The sequence below is a fragment of the Anomaloglossus baeobatrachus genome, chromosome 4, assembly GCF_048569485.1.
Source record: "Anomaloglossus baeobatrachus isolate aAnoBae1 chromosome 4, aAnoBae1.hap1, whole genome shotgun sequence".
In the NCBI taxonomy this organism is placed as follows: domain Eukaryota; kingdom Metazoa; phylum Chordata; class Amphibia; order Anura; family Aromobatidae; genus Anomaloglossus; species Anomaloglossus baeobatrachus.
Window position 1 is genome coordinate 468,759,575 of NC_134356.1, and position 22,233 is coordinate 468,781,807.

The window sequence follows — 22,233 nt, forward strand, 5'->3', positions numbered from 1 at the left end:
TTGTTTTGGAACCCTCAATGTAGAGAAAAAGAAAACAAATAAAAGCTACAATATATATCCAGCCACACTCACGATCTTTATTTCATTTCATTGAATATATTGATTACGTTTTTTTGTGTCTTTTTTTTATATAAAATAGCCATAAAAGACTGACTTATTATGGCGGTGACACCTTTAGAGGTGGAGGCATAAGCATGCATCAAATTTAAATATACCATATTTTTCGGTTTATAAGATGCACCCAAAATTTAGAGGAGGAAAATAGTAAAAAAAAATGTTAATATTAAAATGAGGGTCCATCTTATAATCCTAGTGTATCATAATCCTGATGCTTACAAGGGGGGGGGAGCGGCGGTGGTGGAGGGGCTCAGGAAGGTCACAGTAGGCAGAGTCAGTGTGGCTGTGGGCTCAGAGGAGGGGGTGTTGCAAATCAGGAGGGTCAGTGGATGGAGGGTGAGTGATATTGCGGCCTGGGGGGTGTCACTGCATTGATCTGCCGACATGCTGTGGGGTGTCACTGCAGTGGAGAACTCAGGAGGGTCACAGGACAAGGTGTCGGGGTGTTGCTGCAACGGTGGGTGCTGATCTGTCTGCGGACACCATTGAATTGCGCGCGGTTGATGCGATAGACTTCAAGAAAATGGCTGCGGAGGTGGCATGTGCGCAGAAAGGTCTCCGGGGCCATTTTCTTTAAGTCCATTGCGTCACTCTGCGCATGCGCTGCCTCCGCAGCCATTTTCTTGAAGTTCATTGTGTCAACCATGGCTAATTCAATAGAGCCCACAGTCAACTCAATGCACCCGCTGCCACAACACTGCAGTGACCCCCTTAGTATTGCGACCCTGCCCCCTATGACCCCGCTCCACCACTGCCATCCCAGTAAGCCAGGAAATGGACAGCATGTAACTTAAATATTAGTGTCTGAGCAAAGGGTCTGAATTCTTGTTTAATCAATTTGCAAACATTTCTAAATTTCAGTTTTTTTCTGTCAAGATGGGGTGCAGAGTGTACATTAATTAGAAAAAAAGTGAACTTTTTTGAATTTACCAAATGGCTGCAATGAAACGAGTGAAAAATTTAATATATACCCACTGTATATTTCTAATTTTTGTGTGCTTGTCAATAGTCATACAGTGTGATCTCTTTGTTTTATTCAGTTGTATTGGAAATTGTAGTTAGCTTTTTTTTCTATACAGTTGAGGCTGCTAACTAATTGTAGGGCAAATGAATCTATTTTATTGTACATTTATCTAAGAAAGTCTACGCACATGTAGATATTTACACCGGAAGATTTTTGTGGTGTATATGACCAGCGTGCAGAACAGACATTGTATGGAAAGAGCCGGAATGGCCACAGACTAGGTGGTTTCATAAGTCACAACCATTGGTTCTGTAGCCTTTGTGTTACTTACCAGCTGTAGAACATCAGCAGAAACCATCTGCATGCAGCACATTGCTGTAGCCAAGGCACAGACAATTGTAGAGATGATATTCAGAGCACACACACTGAACAACAGGTCCTGTAAAAAATGCAAAGAAAACCATCAGGTTTTATCTTACAAATGTATGTGACAGGACTGCAAACATATTTAATTGGTTTGATAATAGCGGCTGTCACTTGCTATCTGTTCGGTGTGGGATTAATTAGTTTGCACTGTTGCTTATTCAGATCTTAACCCCTTGCAAATGAACTCTTTGAGGACACTAATATATCACAATATTGTACTCGCCATTACCGCATATTACAGCAATATGTTATTAATATTTCCCTGTGAATTTAGTCTTGCTAAGATACTGGCTTTGGAAAAAATAATGATTGTTGGGGGAACAGAGGCTTTTCTCTCAACAGAGTCAAAATGCTTTTTATTTGGCTATCATGACCTTAGCTATTTCATCAACTAATTGCTTCCAACATAGCTTAGCTAATGATCCTACCCTATGATAATGAGAGCAAAAAGAACATGGTTTGTCTTTGTCACATTCTTGTGCATGTCGTAAAAAAATGAATCCTGCCGGGATGGAAGGAGGGAGCGTCCAAAGTGACTCCTTTGGCCTCATAATAGTGAATGGCTCTGTCGGGATTTCCATCAGAATCTTGCTATTCAGGAGAGAGCACGGTATATATGTGAAGATAGCAGTAAGTGTATTACATAGGTCTTTAATAAATGATTCTACAACAATGTCTATTTTTTTGAAGGGTGTACACTCCTACACCTGAAGACACAAGCCTATTAATATATATGTAATGTATAGAATGATAAGAATGTAATGTGATGTCAGAAATGAATACACCACCACTTAAAACTCTCATACCTTTACTGAAGAGTTGGTTTGCACACAGTTTCCATCTCTTTAAGGCAGACTTGTCATCATAATCATTTAGAAACATTCCTCTCCCTACCGAGCCCGGTACTGCAGCTATGGCCACCAATGGGTAATTTATCCTCTCCTTTTGGAATTAAGCCTCACTGCTGAAAGGCTCATACTCTACTGCACCCTCCTTTTCTCTTTCTTCCTCTATCTCTTCGGCCCGACACCTCCACACTACCCGACTCCACTCTGCTTCATCTGACCCTGCAGGTCTTTTTTGACTTGTCTCACTCATTTCCTATCTCTCTTGTACCAGGAAACTGACTCCCTATATTGCCTCATCTGCTGGGTACCGTCCTTGCCCTTTTAACCCCTGCCAGCCTGTCACTCCCTCTACACCCTCTAAAACTAAGGGATTAGGGACCCAGCGACACCTTGTGGCAGCCAACCAGATTACACAGGAAAAGATGTTAGCCACAAATACATCATTACACAACACTTATAATTGGTCACAACATTCTTCAGGTAGGTAGGGCATTGGATACCCTCTTACATCTGTTGTTACAGTCAGTCACTTTGAGACTTCCAATCATTCATTCCTTACAATTTGAAGAGATGTCTGGCTGAGATGGAGAGTTCTTGGCTTTTGCTGTATTAGGTTTACTGCAAAGGTGGGATTCAAATTTTTAACAGGTTCCCTCCTTGTGTTAAAAAATCATGCCCATTTGAAAGCCACACACCTTTAAATGTCACACCTATTTATGTACACAGTATATAGTTGTATAAAAATAAATCATTAAAAAAAATGACGTAGCGCTCCACGGTATTTTTGATTCTCAGCACAGATAAAACGGACAGCTACAGACATAGGCACAGTCTATACACAGTGAGAAGCAGAGAGAGCATTGTCAGTTCTGCTACATCGCTCTATACAGAGTGTGAAACAGGCTGACACTGAGGATATGACTCGTGCAGTCTCACATCACCCCGAACGGCCTGACAATCTCCGGACAAGAGCGCCTCAGCTGCATGGAAATATATGCAGCTGGGGAGATTGTGCGGTGTGATGCGACACTCGCACAGTGACAGTCAAAGTTCAGTTAAAAGGACCTTCGATGATGTCATAGTCAAATGACCAGTCTGTAAGCCAATGTCTGTACAACATTCACATCAGACTGGTCACATGGCTATGACATCATTGAAGGTCCTGTAAGTCAGTGCTGGTTACCGGCGGCACAGCAATGATCGGACGCGGAATCAAAAGCAGCCGGGAGGCAGAGTCTGCAGGACGCGTCGCGGGACCTGTAAGTATAATGACAATGTTTATTATTAACTATATTTTTTATTTTACAACCCCCCCGCCCCAACCCATAACTGTAAAGCCCGAGATCGGTGATTGGATGCAAGATCGTGTTATCTCGATCCCAATCTCAATCTTTACAAAACGATCGGACGAGGCTCCCGATCCTGACCATCGGGGAGATCGCCCATCACTAATGTTCAGTTTGAGGCCAATTGTAGTGAATGTGATCCTGAGAAGCCGGCTGAAGACCCAGAAATGCAGCAACAGAAAGGACCACCTCCACACTCACTCCATACACTACTCTGACCCCCATGTCTGCACTGTGCCGGGGTGGGTTGAGGACCGCAACCCTCGGCCACGACTGCCCCTACCTGGCACTTTACACAAATATGAGTAGAAATGGACGGATACTTGGCTCTGACCTTGTCCTTTAAGAAAAGCAGGGGGAAACAAAGCTGAATAAATGAAGCTTCTGCTTGTAGCAAAAATGGAAGCAACATACCGGAGAATAAATTACGATGTTTACAAAAACATAGACAAACCACTACACGTAAGGGATCCAGAACACCATCCAAGTTTAGTTTATTGCCTGGAGATATATTAAAACTCCAGACAGGTTTGTGAAACCTGAATCATTATAACAGCTTTTCTACAGGAAGCTGCCATATTACTTGCCAAAATCTGACGCAACACGAGACTCCTGACTGCTAATCATAGACGAGCTCTTTCACAAGCAGAAGTAGGACACACCTGCCTTTCCTGCAGTGAAAGGTTACAGCGCAGCAATACAAATAAAACAATTAGCATTTCACTTTGAAGGTATGAATCCAGCAACATAATTATCATGAAAGATCATGCTAATCAGCCATAAGTATTATGTTTACGGTTACCATGGTGATGTTAATCAGTGCTCAGCATTCTGACAAAACAACTTGTGATCAGCACTGCATCTCCCCTGACTTATGGGTTACATATAAATTTATATGAATATATATACAGTCATGAGAAATGCTAAATACACTCTGAATTCTATGCATCTGCAAGCTACTGATTTATGGGGTGTACTTTTTTTATACACTGTTTCGGCATTTTGTCCCAGTTTTTGTGATATGTCATGTATTGTTTTTCACCCAAGGTTGTATTTACCTAAATATAAGACTTTCTGAGGATGAGATGTTTGTTTTTTTATTCAATGCTGTAAAGTAAGAATACTATAAAAAATAAATGTTAATAGTTCATTTTTAGATTATCAATTAACAAAATAAAAAGTCAATGAACAAAAGATAAATGTAACTCAAATTAATATTTGCTGTGACCACTAGTAATGGGCAAGTGTGACCGCCACTGCTCCTTACTCGATCCAACATAAAGCTGATCGGGTATGCTCGTTACTCAATTGAAAATCGGGCTGCTCACTTACAGTCGTTACTCGATTGAGTATTGCGGGTGCTAAACCACAATGCTTGAGCCCCTTCCCCCGCATTTTTTGAGGCTTATAGACAGCGAATAAACATGGGAGGATTGCCTGCCACTTACAGTAACGTTATAGCCATGTTGACTACTGGAATTACTGTGATTAACTGCCTGCTTTGCATCACTGGTCTTATATCTGATATGAGACCCGGGGGTGCGATGCCCCGCACAGTATCCTCTGGAAACAGTTCAGGTATAGTTGATCTAGGATGGAGAGCTTAGATTAGAGCAGACATATAGGCAAGGTTTAATTGCTATTACAGTACATTCAATATTGTACACTTGCACCCTTTAGTGCATTTTATGTGGCAGTAAAGGGTGCTAAAAAAATGGCATGGGGTCACTTAATTTTTGATGACCAGGCAAGGTAAAGCAAACAGCTGCGGGCTGATATTATCAAGGTGGAAAGGTCCATGGTTATTTGGCATTTCCCAGCCTAAAAATGTCCACCAATAGCTGTACCAGCATTGGCGCATCACATTAGATGAGCCAATCCTGACACTTTGCCTGGCTCTTCCCAATTGCCCTGCTGCGGTGGCAAATGGGGTAATATTTTTGGGGGTTGAGGTCAGCTGTGTAATTTCAGCTGGTAGCAGATTACATAGCAAAAACCTGCTGACAAATTTCCTTTAATGACATTGGCTGTACGTTTTGGGTCATTGGCTCATCTGCAGAATACACATGGAGCCAACCAGATGACTCCTTCATGATATTGCATGATAAATAAGTATCTTCCTATATTTTTAGCATTGGAATATTGACTGGCGTAAGATTTTTGGCCACCTCCTTGGAGGCAGGCTCTTGATACTCATCTGATGCTCTTGATTCATTAGTAGGCGCACATGCTTGTATGAAATATGAGCGTCTGACTCAAACATGTACCCTCTTCAATTCCAGCTTGAATATTGCTGGTCTTGATGAATCATTGCCATTATGTTCAAAACATTTTACCTTTTGGAATAAACAAGCTTTAACTTGTTGCATATATGAAAAAAATCCACAACCTTTTATACATGTGACCGGTGATGTTGGATTTTCTTTTTAGGGAATCTGTCACCAGATTTTTTCTATGTGTTCTGAGAGCAGCATGGTGTAAGAGCTGAGACTCTAATGCCAGTCATGTGTCACTTATTAGGCTGTGTGTTTCTGTTTCAATAAATTCAGTGTTTAATCAGCAGGAATTATCACAATCTGACTAGCTGTCTTGTGCTTGCTGGACCAACCTTGCCCCCAACACTGATCAACTGCTCTCCGCCAATATAGATTATATACAGAAAGCTGACACTCATTGTTGTGGGCAGGTTATACAGTGCTCAACATTCCAAGCTCTGCTAAATCTGCAGTAGAGAAAACATTGATTCTGTCATAATAACTGCTGCCCCCAGTAAACTAAGTGGTTCATTGTTGGAATCAGTGTCTCAGCCCCTACCGCATACTGCTGTTATATTACATAACAACTATCTGCTGACAAATTACCTTTAAATTTACAAAAGGAACATAAAATCAATAAATTGAACATTTATTTAAAAATTTATTTTAGGCCTCTTTCACACGTCCGTGAAAATCATGTACGTTTTTCACGGACGTGTCAAAAGTGTGTATTGCCCTCGGTGTGCCATGTGTATGGCACAGGTGTATTCTCCGTGTGTTATCCGTGATAACACACGGAGAACGGGAACTTTCTACTCACCTGTCCCTGGCATCGCTGTCCTTGGTGCTGATCTTTGGTCTCCTGGAGGTCGGCAGCAAGTGACAGCAGCGGCAGAGACAGGAAGGCAGGAGAAGGTGAGTAAAGGTTTTTTTTTTTCTCACAGACACGTCTTTTCTCCGGTGCGTGTCACACGGAACACATCCATGTGGTCCGTTTGCGTTACGTGTGACACGTTTGCGTTCCGTGTGACACCTGTGATGCCAGAGAGAAAACGGACATGTCGGCATGAGAAACACACGGACACACGTAAGTACGGAATGGACACACGTTCCGTGCGAAAATACTTACATGTGTCCAAAACCATAGGAATACATAGGTCTACGTGTGGACGTGTCTCCGGTATGTGAGAAAACTGCCAAACACGTACTGGAGGCACGTACATGTGAAAGAGGCATTAAAGGGATCCTCCAGGGTCATCTATTTTTGTTATCATATGTTTCAATTATCATATATAATCATTTTTCTTAACTGTGATTAAGTAGCCTCAACCTTCTTATCATTTAGTGCTTCCTATTACAAAATGTCCACTCTCCAAACCCTCACCCCTGGTGAGTTTGTATTAAACTTGTGTTTATACACAGCAGTCAGTCTGAGGCATAGGAGAAGGTCATGTGGTCAAATGAGACCAAAATAGAACTTTTTGGTATCATCTCCACTTGCCATGTTTAGAGGAAGAAGAAGGATGAGTACAACCCCAAGAACACTGCCCCAACCATAGAGCATGGGGATGGAAACATGATACTTCGAGGATTCTTTTCTGCAAAGGGGACAGGACAACTGCACCATATTGAAGGGAATATGGATGGGGGTCATGTATCGCAGGATTTTAGCCAACAAATTACTTCCCTTACTAGGAGTATTGAAGATGGGTTGTAGCTCGGTCTTCCAGCATGACAATGACCTGAAACACACAACCAGGGCAACTAAGGAGTGGCTCTGCAAGAAGCATTTCAAGGTCCTGGAGTGGCCTTGCTTGTCTCCAGACCTGAACCCAATACAAAACCTCTAGAGAGAGCTGAAACTCAATGTTGACCAGCGACAGTCCCAAAACTTAGAAGATCTGTATGAAGCAATGGGCCAAAATCCCTGCTGTAGTGGAAACTTAGTCAAGGACTACAGGAAACGCCTCTGGAAATGCGCACAAAGGTTTCTGTACCAAATATTAAGTTATTTTTTTCTATGCTATCAAATACTTAATTCAAGCAATAAAATGCAAATTAATTATTTAAAATTCATACTATGTGATTTTCTTGGGTTTTTTTTGTCACAGTTGAAGTGTACCCAGCTCTCTCCATTCTTCGTAGGTGAGAAAACTTGCAAAATCGGCATTGTATCAAATACCTATATTCCCTACTGTACATAGACAATAAAAAGAAAAGACTGCTATGTTCTTCATGTTAAATCCTTGCAGATGCCCATTATATAGTACATATATTTAAGATCTGAACTCAGTACAGAAGAGCAGTAAGGACCAAACAGCTTCTTGATAAATTTAACAGCTGTCCCAAAGGATTACTTAGCTCACTTTAAGGGTCTCATGAAGCAATTTTCTGTGCAAGGATATACACCACTCTCAGAAGGGTAAGATGACGTGAAATGCTCGGAATCACGTTGTAACCTTCAGATGATAAACTCTTGCTTGACTGCACTCAATGTGTCCCACAGAGTAGGTTTCAGGACAGGTTTAGAAGCAGAGGACACCTTGGCATACATTATATGTAATGAAGCATATCAGCATAGATTTGTCTCTCCACTTGTGCAGTCATGGATATTACTGTAAATACACAGGAGAAGATTGCATGTTCAGAATCTATTTGTTACAGAATTGCTTCCTACTTCTATTGCAAATCAGACCGTGCTATACTATGTGACACAATATGGCTTGCTGAAGACATACTGACATGCTAAAAAATGCAGTGATCTTTCACTATAATGTAAAAAATCTGAAATAAAAAGGAAAATATATATGATCACTAAAAATTAATATAGCGTTAACCTCTTCATGGCGGGGCCAATTTCCATCTTTGCGTTTTCATTCCTTCTAACTAGTGCCATAACTTTTTTCTTTTTCTGTGAGCTGAAATTTACTTTTGAATGACACCATTTATTTTGCCACATAGTGTAAAATAGGGTAAAAAATCCACATGTGGCGCAGTTGTGAACCCCCCCCCCCCAGAATTCTGACAAGTTGTTTTTGGAATTGTTGTTACATTTGTTGGTAGACATCACCTTGCAATATGATTCTCGTCATTAGTACAATTATAGTAATATCAAACATGTCTTTTTTTATTATTTTAGTGGTAAAAAAAAAATCAGAAGTATGGGGAAAAAAAATTGGGTGGTTGTGTCACCATTTTCCGAGACCCGTAGCATTTTCATTTTACGGTCATGTGATGACTTATTTTTTTATGGGGTGAGATAATGTTTTATGGATATCATTTTGGGATAGATATGACTTTTAGATCGCTTGTTACAGCATTTTTTGTGGTATTGCAGCGACCAAAAAACTTAATTTTGTCATTCTTGATTCTGTTAATGTGCAAAACGTAGGTTGATTATGTATTTTTTTTGTTATCTCAGATAATCCTATCCTCGACAAAGATCGCATGTATACAGTCGAAACGTGATGAGATTTACATTATCCTTTGACCTATGCACAAATAAATAAATATATTTAAGCATCAAAAGATTTTTTTCTCTTTACTCTTTTAAAAAAGTGTGTCGGAGCTATTCTTACTATTGGATACCTACAATCACCTGGCTGCAGAGGCTGCACTGACAAGTTATATATTAGTAAGTGCCACAATATCAAGTCCCAATCATTTGTTAAAATAAAGAAGCGGTGGACAATCACTTTGAACATAGATAATACTTTATTGCAATATCTATGAAGAGAAAGGACTTGGGAGAAGACCGGTATTCTGGTTATAAGTAAGCTGAGCAGCAGCACTCAATGTCAAGCAGCAGCTGCAAAAGCAAATAAGATTTTAGGGTGTAAAAAAAGAGGGAATAATTCCCTTGATCCGAACGTATTGTTACCCCTCTAAAAATCCCTTGTAAGGTCACATCAGTCACATAGAATCCAGTTTTGGACTCCACATTTTAAAATGGATATTCAGAAGTTAGAGTCAGTTCAAATGCGGGCAACTAGACTACTACAAGGAATGGAAGGTTGAAAAAGTTAGATTTGTTTAGCTTAGAAAAAAGACGTCTCAGAGGAGATCTCATTTATATATATAAATACATGTGTGGTCAATATAAAGGACTGGCACATGACTTAATTCTTCCAAAGACAATACTAAGGACGAGGGGGCATACACTGCATGTGAAAGAAAAGAGATTGGGGCAGCTAAATAGGAAAGGGTTCTTTACAGTTAGAGCAGTCAGACTGTGGAATGCCCTACCACAAGAGGTAGTAATGGCAGACACTATAACAATTTAAAAAAAAAAGGCTGGATGATTTCCAGTACACACAACATTGTTGGCTATAAATAATTTAGTGATATATAATTGGTGGAGGAATGTTGAACTAGATGGACCTAGGTCTTTTTTCAACCTATATAACTAAAAATTTTAGCATTTAATAACATAGAATAAAATATCCATATGTTTTACAACAGGAGAATTTAAAGGATTGTTCCCAAAATCATTTTGTGGGATTATAATAATGTACACATAGATTTATTATTATTTTTTTTTTTACATCAAAACTCATGTTGAAATCTACTCCATTTTGCACATATCACTCCCCAATGGATGCCCCTGCAAACTCTACTGCCCCCCAGTTGCCAGTAGAAGCCTCCTGTAGTAGTTCCAGTGCTCCTGATAGTTTATGTACAGTTCAGCCTCTCACAGCTTGTTTGCTTCCAGCATAACTCGCCTTTAAGTCATGTCTAAAATGAAGTGGATGCTGTGAGAGGTGATGTCATAGGATGAGGACAGAGCTCATCCCAGGAAGCAGCAGTATACCTGTATGCTTTTATTTTAGAAGGGCAATGTACTGTAGGATGGAGTTATGTATAAAGGGCTGAAAGGAGTGATATACTGCAAGGATGTGGCCAAGAGAGTGATATATTGAAGGAATGAAGAATGGGGCTGTGTATACAGGGCTGAAAATATATATATATATATATATATATATATATATATATATATATATATATATATTGTAGCATGGGGCTTTACATACTGTATAGTGGTCTGAGAGGAGCTGAGCTTGATGCATATGATAATCCTCTGCCATATGCAGCAACAGAGAAGAATTTAGAGTTTCACATCCCTGACCTTTCAGCAGTAGCAAAACACACAGGCTCTGTTAAGGCCCTTTACACACTGCAACATCGCTAGTGATATCGCAGTAACGTCACCGGTTTTGTGACGTAATAGCAATCTCCCCAGCGACATTGCAGTGTGTGAAACGCATCAGCGACCTGGCCCCCGCAATGAGGTTGCTGATTGCTACAAATCGTTCAGGGACATTTTTTGGTCCTTTGTTTCCCGCTGCGCAGCATGCATCGGTGTGTTTGACACCGTTACAACGACATCATTAGCGACTTAGAACCCAGCCCACAGGCGTGCTATAGCATTCCCTTTCCCGCCCCCTTACCCCCGATTGGATGTTGATGTTGCATTCTGATTGGGCGGCTTTCTCTGAAAAGAAGGCAACTTTAGCCCTTCTGTCCTTTGTTTCAAAGCTACCTTGTTCCTGAGCGTGCTGGTTTGCGGATCATTAGAGAGTTCTCCAGTCTGCAATACTATAAAGCCTATGCGGTAAGCATCATTTGATTGAAGCTGTATTGATGTCGTATATATAAACCAGTGTGGAGTCGCCGCACAGAGAACTCTACAAAGATCCGCTAAGCATTAGAAGCTCTGGAACAAAGGATATACAAGCGCAACTTTTGCCAGTCTTTCCAAGCTCAGGGTCGCCAATAAGAACGCAGTAGTGATCACCAATCGAAGCTGAGGGGGGCATGTAAAAAGGACACCTAGATGGCTTCAATGCCAAACACCACGCCCCAAACATAGGTGTGAGTCGTCAAATAGCTGCTGTGTGACACGTCCCCAACGACCAGCGAGGTCGTTCTGCAGGTCCATATCGCTGCTGCGTCGTTGGCCAGATCTGACTGTTTGACAGCTCACCAGCGACTGTTTAGAGACTTTCCAGCGATCCCGGCCAGGTCGGGATCGCTGGTGGAATCGCTAGAAAGTCTCAGTGTGTAAGTGTGTATAGGGGCCTTTAGGGGGAGTGCGAGAGAGTTTAGCTGTACTATAAACCAGCTAAAATAATGTAAAATCCAACAGGTAGCTATACTGATGTCGATGGCAGAAGGTAAAATTGAATAGGTAGGGTACTATGCAGGAGCAAAAAATTCACAGACACTTATTAGTGGATTCTACACTTAGATTATCTTGATAATAGCTCAGAGTGTGGCTAATCAGGAGGACACAAGAGAGGGGGAGGCTCAAGTGCTGCTGGGAAATGTAGGTTTAGCAGGGTAAGAATAGAATTGCCCATTGAACAATGTGAAGATAGTTGCACAAGGGGCAGATAGAGATGAAAAAAGACACAAGTGTACAATAAAGAAATGTTATGTTGGGCTTAAGGTGGTGTCACACACAGCGACGACGACAACGACGTCGCTGCTACGTCACCATTTTCTGTGATGTAGCAGCGACGTCCCGTCGCTGTGTGTGACATCCAGCAACTAGCTGGCCCCTGCTGTGAGGTCGCCGCTCGTTGCTGAATGTCCAGCTTCATTTTTTGGTCGTCGCTCTCCCGCTGTGACGCACACATCACTGTGTGTGACAGCGAGAGAGCGAGGAAATGAAGCGAGCAAGGAGCCGGCATCTGGCAGCTGCGGTAAGCTGTAACCAGGGTAAACATCGGGTAACCAAGGGAAGACCTTTCCCTGGTTACCCGATATTTACCTTCGTTACCAGCGTCCGCCTCTCTAGCTGCTAGTGCCGGCTCCCTGCTCTCTGCACATGTAGCTGCAGTACACATCGGGTAATTAACCCGATGTGTACTGTAGCTAGGAGTGCAGGGAGCCAGCGCTAAGCAGTGTGCGCGGCTCCCTGCTCTCTGCACATGTAGCACAGCGACGCATGTCGTTATGATCGCTGTTGCGTCTGCTGTGTTTGACAGCTAAGCAGTGATCATAAAGCGACTTACAAGGTCGCTGTTGCGTCACAGAAAATGGTGACATAACAGCGACGTTGTTGTTGCTGTCGCTATGTGTGAACCCAGCTTTAGTCTGTGTGATAAGTATAAGTAGGCATTTACTGTGCTTAATAAGTAATACGATTCTGGGAATAACTCTTTAAGGATATGTAAAGTTTAAATCCCATATTCATACAGCTCTTTGCATATTCATATAAATTCCGGATTATCTGTTGTGACATGAGTGACACTGAAGAGCTATTATTCTTTGTGATGAGTAATCTGTTAATCATATGCAGGTTGCAATGAATATTATTCCAGGTTAAAGGTTTTAAGGTGATTACGGATTTCTCAGAATCTCTTAAACAAATAAAAAAAAGCTTAATTCTCTTTCACTTTCTTTATTATGTTAATACACAACAGGGACAGAAAACATAGTGATTGATCACACTAATATTTACAGGATCAAGATAATTCAAATTAACATTAAAATTGAATTAAAGGCTTTAAATTCTATAAAATAAATGACAATGCAGTCACAAATAAAAGGTTAATACTTAGTATGTTGAGAATAACATACACTTTGGAAACTACACCCATCCAACCTTTACATAGTTTTTTTTATGTAACATACTTTACTAATAGCATTAGAAAAAAAAATGTCCCTTGTTCCACTTTCATCACCGCTTGCTAACTCCATATTTCCACCTTTGTAGTTATTGAGAAGCAAATTTAATTTTCTAAAGTGCTGGTAAACCTCAGAAAGCAAATGTGTCATGTAACTACAGTAATTGCAAACTAACACTTAGTCATACATAGTATTAACACATAGTAACACATAGTATTGTGCCAATTCAAAACATATTTGAAAAGTAGATGAATTGAGAAATATCTGCATAAAAGCTCAAAATGTTCATATACTTCCCTAAGTACTTCTGTTTCTGTCCCTCATTACTAGCAGAGCAAAAACAGTAGAAGTAGAGTGGATGTATAAGATTCCACTCCTACACTAAGGTAAATATATAGCACCGTTTGTAAAATTTTGAGCCCATATGCAGAAATGTGAAAGTCTTGGAAACAGCTTAGCATTTTCTATACTATACAATGGTCAGTATAAAATAATCCTTGAAAGGGTTATGCAAGATTAATGAAAAATGGCTGTTTTATTCTAGAAAGCGTGTCTCAAGAGATTAGCGAACCCAAACTTTAAAGTTTGGTGGTCGTACCGAACACCTACTTTTAAAAAAAAAAATCAGAGTTCTGGTGCTTTCCGTATACTGCACACTCGCGTGAGCATCACTGTGCTTGGGTACACTTGGTGTTCAACCCAGTGGGCACTGTCGCAGTGTTTGAATGACTTGCAGTAGGGGTAAAATCAACGTTATCGGATGTAGTGTGTACAAAAGAAATCCTGCCTTGCCTCTCCCGGAATTGTGCTATTTATGGCTGGTTGTATGTTGACGAAGAGCCAAACTGCCCAATCAGTGACTTCAAATGAGGTTCAGGTCAAGTTTAGGTCAAGAATAGATGAAAAATAAAGCCGGGCACTCCCAGAGGACAATTAAATCAGGTGAAAGTTTATTTGTGAAGCAAGTCCAGTAAATATAAAGATGTTTCCGTCTTATAACAGACTTTCATCAATTTAACGTGCTGCTGTGGAGGGAACTGCCTGCATTGGTGGCATGGAGAGTCATCAGCGGTGTCCGCCAATGCTAAGATGCCATATCTTTCATCTCTATGGATTTAGACCCTAAAGGTGCACCCATACTTATGTCAGATGTGCCACAATATTCTACATTGGGTCAAGAACAGAACTTTATCTAACATTTGGTTGAACCCACAGAACCCGAACTTCCACGAGTCATCCCTACTCCACCGGTTGTGTGTGGTATTGCAGGTCAACTTCACTCAGCTTAATAGACCAGAACTTTTTAGGTTTGTACAGGTATGGTGCCTTTTTGAAGCAAAGTCATATTTTTCAATCCTAAACAACACCTGTAAGAAATAAAAACAAGGAATAACAGAAAACTCAGATACTAGTGGGAATTCTTTCTTTTATTATCTTTTATGAGGTTAGGAGAAATAAACTGACCCTCTTCTATATCTGTTGTTCCCACTAACAGTGAATGGTTCTATAAGAAAAAAACAAACCACTTGGGAGTTCTCAGCACATCTGGTTCAAGGGGCATAATACTGAAATGTTCACCTTGCCATCCCAGGGGATCATAATCCAAGAAGAGTTAACTTTGAGTATTGATTCACTAGTCATTGGTCAACCATTCAGCTTCTTGTATGTATAAGAAATAATCATTGAATTTCCTAGTGTCAAGGTATGGAATAGTAAATGCAATTTCAGTTATTCAGTTATTTTGTAGAATACTGAATTGTATATTTTATTGATTCACTGGTAATATCATACGACATAGAATTTAATTATTTTAATTTGATCTCATCAGTATATAACATGAATTTTGCTTAGTTTGAATTTGGACTAAGCGATTATCTCAAAAGCCAGTCTAAATTAAAGTGACTAAAAAATCAATCAAAATCAAATTCTTCACTCTTCTGCTTGTGCCTTGCTTGGAAAATATAAAGTTAACACAAGATCCATTCTAAAAAAAATGATTAAAAAAAAAAAAGCTGAAGTAATTTAATCTGTTTATTTCGATAAGAGTTAGAATAATAATGCAAAACACGCTCATATCATCCGCAGTGAAATTGTGACTCATTTTACCCTCTGCTGGATTGAAAAGCTCATAGAATTTGTAATGTTCATTGAAACCTGGCTGTAGCAATTGACATCTCTTCCCCACCGTGAATACTTTTCTCTTCCCTTTCTTTTATGATCTTTCAGATAATTAAAAAACATCCATCCTATGCCCAGTTACTGGGGATATTTGATCTGAATTAATTAAAAAATAGAACACAGGCACAATCTACGAAACAATAAAACAACTTTGTACACAAATGTCATCAATGCAAATTCTTAAATGTTGTGATTAAACTAGAGGAACATTCCGTGCTCGGTATAACTGGTGTGATTATTCATATATAGTATACTACGCTGCTATAATAAGCCAATCCACTTGACACAACATAAATATCTTGGCAATTTCCTGAAGTGATTTAAAATGAGTTTAATAAAATCGTATAACTTACATCTCAGTTTACTTTAAGTGGATGATTAAGACGCTCTGATTTCGGTCATCAGAATCATGGCAGGAATGTTGAAACAGCAAACTGTGCTAAACAATACTGTATATTTTTTTCCAATGATGGGATAAATAGAGGGTAATTTAAAAAGCTAGATAGAAGGGTAAAGAAACACACTTGTGATAATTGTGACCTTTACTTGATGTCTTAGAATAACACTACTAAAAGAAAGGGAGAATGTTTACCTCCATATAATTATTTTACTTAAAATTAAAGGCGTTGTCCACTACTCAGACAACCTTTTCTCAATTTGCATATTTTCCTTTTATAGATAATAGCACTTATACTCACCTCCAGTGCCGACGCCGTTCCAACGGTGTGACGTCCAATGCCGATACCGTTCCTGTAGTGTAACCTCCAGTGCCAGCACCATTCCTATGGTGTAACCTCCAGTGCTGGCACCATTCCTGCGGTGTAACCTCCAGTGCCAGTGCCGTTCCTGCGGTGTGACATCCAGTGCTGGTGTGGTGCCCCTGAGGCTTCAGTCACCACAGGGTACTGCACCTCACTAAAGGTGTGGTACTCATACTGGATCCAGAGGAGGTTGGTACCGGTTCCACCACACACCAACTCATATACACAACCAGGTTGGTCTCCCAACTGGGGGCCAGCTAGGGTTGGGTCTTAATGCAGTCACCAAACATGGGGGGCTGTCACCCACTAGTGACAGGGAACCAGCAGAGGAACAGTCACCATGGGGAGTTAGGAGCAACACAACAGTTAAGGAGTTTTCCAGCAGGAGAGGAAGAGAGTAGCCAGGTTTTACCGGTGGCTCTGGTTGGACGCGAGAGTCAATGCGGTCGCCAAGGGGAGAGCTTCATTGCTCCCTCGGGACCGGCGCAGTGCAGGGTTCAGAATCCTAGGGTGGAACATACTTCAAGTTGTATCACCAAAATATGCAGGCCAGGGGGATGGTATGTCCCTCTGGCCACCACAGTTCTTGGAGCACAGTGCTACATAGGGTCCGAGGTCGTGATCCAAGTCAGGCCCCACCACAGACCCGCGGCACCTGCATACGGGACGGGAGTTCACTTTTCAAGAACCGAGTTCCCCAAGTAGTTTCAGGCTGTGGAAATCCACCTCTAAAGGCACAAGGAGGAAGGGCCCATCAACCACCGTACTGGTTTTGACCTCCAATGGATCTGGGATCAACTGGGGCTCATCACGGCGGTGACCGATATCTCCCGGGTAAACCAGGACTGTAAGTAAAGAAGCCTTGAACCCGCAGAGCCTGTGTCCACCTTTCCTTGCCAGAGCCGGCTCTTCATGCTTCGGCACCCACCATTACTACAGCCCTAATCATCCTCCCCGGGGCCCGCTCCACCTGTGGGGAGCAGAAATAGCTGCTATAACCATCAGCCCTGGAGGACAGTGACAGCAGTGTCAGCTATTCCCTGGCCATGTACCACAGATGGCATCACAAAAGAAACCTCCACCATCATCCCCCCTCTTTCTTTATTGTACACCTCGGGCCTTGAAACCGGGCTAAGGCCACCTGTGACATCCTCAGACCCCACATCACCAAGCACGGCAATGAGTAAAGTTAACCCCTTGCCGTGTGTGCGGTGTCGGCACTGTCTCTCCTGGGATTGTCTAACATTGCTATGTTGTGCGATCCCTGAGGCCAGTCAGTGGCATCTTCATTCTTCTTGCCTTCGGACATATCACATATATCTGGAGGAAAAGAGAGAGCAGTAGAGATTTGTCCGGAGAGACAGTTCCAACACCACTGGAATTGCGCTGGCACCAGGGATGAGTAGGAGTGTTATTATTTTAAAAAAGGGAAACATAAGGATTGAGAAGGGGATGTCAGTGTAGTGGACAACCCCTTTAATATGAAATCAATCTAATTCATTCACTTTTATGTCAAATGTCATGTAATACCTCAGTTACAAACATTTTGATGTCGATATTATGCTGCCGAACACCAAGCCATGCGGTTCCAGTGAACCTATGATTGGTTTGTAGAAATGTGTCTGGATTGTGTGGCTGTGATATAAATACTAAAATGCAGCTATATTTTAGCTATATATAAGAAACCTTGTAACCTTAGTATAACAGGGATTGCATTGATTTCTAGATTAGTAGAGCTAAGGAAATGTATCTATTTGAGCATGGGTAGACACTGGTGTCCTTTCGAAGCAGAACACTACATTCATTTTTGCGGTTTGCACATGAATAAAAATCTTTTTAGATGTACATTATACCCCGTGACTTGTTCACAGCTTATTGTGTGTAAACATTAAAGCCCTTACTAGATGGGGCAAAAATCGAGTGGAAAACCACAATATCATTCAAAACAGAGTGATGTTCGCAGTGGGAAATAGATGCTAGCAATCATAATATTGTTTGATTCTCGCAAAACCTTTCAACTTGCTTAAAAATGATCGCTTGTCGGCATAAAATTTCACCTTGTAATAAGTCGCTACCACCTTGTGACACATGCTTTAATGAATAACTGGCAACTTTCCACCGACCACAACAGCGATGTTTCGAGAAAATATTTGCTTGTGTAATAATGAGTTTGTACACCTGATAATGATGTGATACATATTGGCTCGTCAATTGATATCGTTACAAATTCCTCCTAACTACCAGGGCCATAATAAAGACAAAAATGGACTAATAGCATGAAGATAACCACATAAAAACCTCTGTAGAGAGATTGGGGTCATCTTGTTGTCTCATGTATGAGGGTATATTCATCCTCTCAAAAAAAAAACAACTCTATTATATGCATAGGTAAATTGTAAGTTATAATATAAGAAAACATTTTTCGCTAACATTATTCTTTAAGGGACAGAAATTAAGGCCTGGTAATATTAGTGACTGATTTCTAATTGTATATGTCTTACATACTATGAAAAGCTCTTCTTGATGATTAGAATATAGTATCTGTGCTTGGATGCCTTCTGATTTATGACTGTACTTTAAATATCAAACCTTATTAAATAAGGTCATGGGAATAAATTAGAGAATAATTTCTAGATAAAAGGAAAAATGGAATAGTCATAAGCCTTCGCTCAACAAATGCTTCCTTACTGATTATGGCTCATCGATTTCCACTTTCATACCACCGACTACAGCTCTTCTAACATTTTAGCTCCTGTGCTCAGTATTTAATAACCTGTCTTATGATGATAAATAAAGGAACATGCTATTGAATTATAATAGCTCATCTCTAAGTTATTATCCATGAACTCTTATTGGTGCCACCTTTACTTCTAATTCCCAAGCAACCAAGCTTCTAAAGATGACATTTGTTTGACACACATTATTTGTAGTTACAAATGAAATAATACAAATTTAAAAATTAGACAAGCATACGTAGTATAACAAAAAGACAAGACAGGTAGTGTACACATAGTTGGCCATTTGAACATGGCAATATGTGGAAAAAAACAAGGCAAAATTTGAAAAAAAGGTTTAAACTATGCTTAAAATTACTATTTTTTTTTCAATAAGTTCTCATTAAAAATTAAGGAAGTCTCTTAACAACACAATGATAACTCATGATAGCTAACATGTTCAACGCAAATGGCATCTGGAGACTTTAAAGTGTATTGCCATTTTAAGTTATCACTTAAAATTGAATGAGTGCTCTACGTTTAGATCACCACTAGGGATGATCGAATATCTTAAATATTCGGCTTCGCGGATATTTGCCGAATAAATCGCCGCTATTTGACTATTCGCGAATATTCGGAAAATATTCGCGAAGCCAAATATTTGAGGTATTCAATCATGCCTAAAACCACTATTTATTCCCTAAGTTGAAATGGTAAAATAAATTATTTATCGCCAGACAAGTTAGTTTTTTTGCACTTTTATTATTACCTCCTCAGAACCATAACTTTTTTCATTTTTTTCTCTGGCATGTTTTTTGTGAGATGAGTTTTAGCTTTGAATAATGTCATTCCCTTCACCATGTAACGTATTTGAAAAATGGGAAAAAATGTGAAATGTGGTGAAAATGTAAAAAAATTGATTTCTCTATGCTTTTTGGGTATTGTTTTTATGGCATACACTCTTTGTAGCAATTACTTTGAATCTTGATTCTGATTCTCCAAACCAGTCAAACATGACGATGCCAAATTTGCATTGATTTTTTTCATTTAAGTGTTAAAAAAACGGGAAAATAGTAAAAAAAAAAAAAAGGGGGGGATTGCGAAATATGAAAATTACAGTCTCCTTTGAAACTCAACATATAGCTGAGCTTCAGAGGAAGACCAAGATGGCAGCAACAGGGGCCTGACTGCCATGATACCCTATTACAAATGCATTACAGAGCACCAATGGCAACCAGCATGTGTAAGCATCGGCACACTTTACATTTAAAGGGAATCTGTCAGCAAATTTTGCTACATAATCTGAAAGCAGCATAATGTCAAGAAAGTGACTCTGATTCCAATGATGTATCACTTAGTTTACTGGGTGCAGCAGTTGTGATATAATCAGAGTTATTAAATGTAGCATGTAGCCGAGCTCCCCCCACTCACACCACAGCTTTCTGTATACATGCTGAAGACCTCAGTTCCACTTGCACATAGCTTTCAATGCGAGAGCATCAGAAGCGAAATGCTAATGACCATCTGCTGTGAGCATCAACCGAGGGTCATGCGACTGTGATCTGATCTTGTGATCGGATCACAGCTGTGGAGAAGAAGGAGGGAGCACTTTCTCCCCATCTCCTCCCCGCCTGTCTCTGTGTACATCGCACTGCAGACGGATGACATGCGAGTGCAGTGCGATGTTTCACACGCACCCATAGACTTGTATGGGTGCATGTGAGCCGAGACTTTCTGCCAAATGCAGCATGCTGTGATTCATTTCTCATGCCGAATCAATCACAGATTGACGCTGCCCCATAGTTTTGCACTAGAGTGAGAGCAATATTATGTTTTATTGGATTGCACTCATCTGTGCAAAATGCAAGTGGAACCGAGGCCTAAGTTAAACCCTTAGTTAATTGCAAAAAAAACCCCGTAGGTAATGAAGCAATTTATGCCAAATAAATTAAAAATGAAAATTGTATTAATCAATTTAAAAAAACAACAAAGGAAATGTGAGAGACAACACCTATGTTTGATGGTGAGTCTGTTATTAATATTTTGTTGTGAAATTGTCTACTAAAGAACACTTTAGCATTTAAATTGTTAATTTAATCACACCAACTTTGCATAGTTTATATCTCATTAAATTCATGGTATACAGCCATTTATAAATTATAAAAAAATATAATTTATTTATATATTTATTATTTCTAATTTATTCATTTATTTACTGTATTTATCCACTGGATTGATGTGCAATAATATCTATGCTGCTTGAACCTATAGCCTTAATCTATGTGTGAACTGTCCTTGTAACAATTGTTCTGTGTAAATTTTGCTGGTATAAGTTTCTGTCCAAACTTTTTTATGAATCATCATTGTATTACATTATTCTCCCTCTGACTACCTGGAAGTTTTCAAGTCCCTCATAAGAGATTTCCCGGTTTTTAAATGGTTTTGGTTTTTTTAAATATATTAAATTTTTTTATTTTTTTTTTGTGTGCAATTAACTGAGGATTTAGTTTAAATATAATTGTTGGAGTGTCATGCACATGATTATTTTTTAGGACTTTTTGTCAACTAGAATTTTCTGTATACATGGTCTATTGGCAGTGATCTGCTGTTCAGAGGAGTGGGCATGGTCAGACTACTGCTCTGGAGCCCTGTAATCCAGGCAGTGATAATCCCCTGGTGATAAAACCTTGATTGTGTGGAAACAACACACAGCCTAATAAGCGACACTGATTTCATTGTTGTAACCCCTATATCATGCTGTCCTCAGATTACATAGCAAGAACCTGCTGACAGATTCCCTTTAAACACCACTGTCAGAGATTGACAGTGGTATTTAAATGGTTGACAGCCACAGCCAGAGCTCATCTCCAGCCACTGCTGTTAGACACAAATGCTGGCTATATAATATAGCATGTGGTGTGAGATCATTTCCTGAGCCCTCTCCACTTGTGATCATCTCCACAATTAAGTATATGATATGGGAATAAGGAGG

At 40.1% G+C, this 22,233-nt stretch overlaps 1 protein-coding gene across 2 annotated transcripts in view; it reads right to left on the reverse strand.

Moving 5' to 3' along the window:
• Positions 1 to 22,233, reverse strand: part of ENTREP2 (endosomal transmembrane epsin interactor 2) — a 1,488,859-nt gene that overhangs the window by 400,481 nt on the left and 1,066,145 nt on the right. For both annotated transcript variants that reach the window (XM_075342723.1, XM_075342722.1), the window contains exon 5: positions 1,413 to 1,520. In XM_075342723.1, coding sequence (XP_075198838.1) covers positions 1,413 to 1,520 — 108 coding nt within the window. The remainder of the gene's footprint in view (positions 1 to 1,412; positions 1,521 to 22,233) is intronic.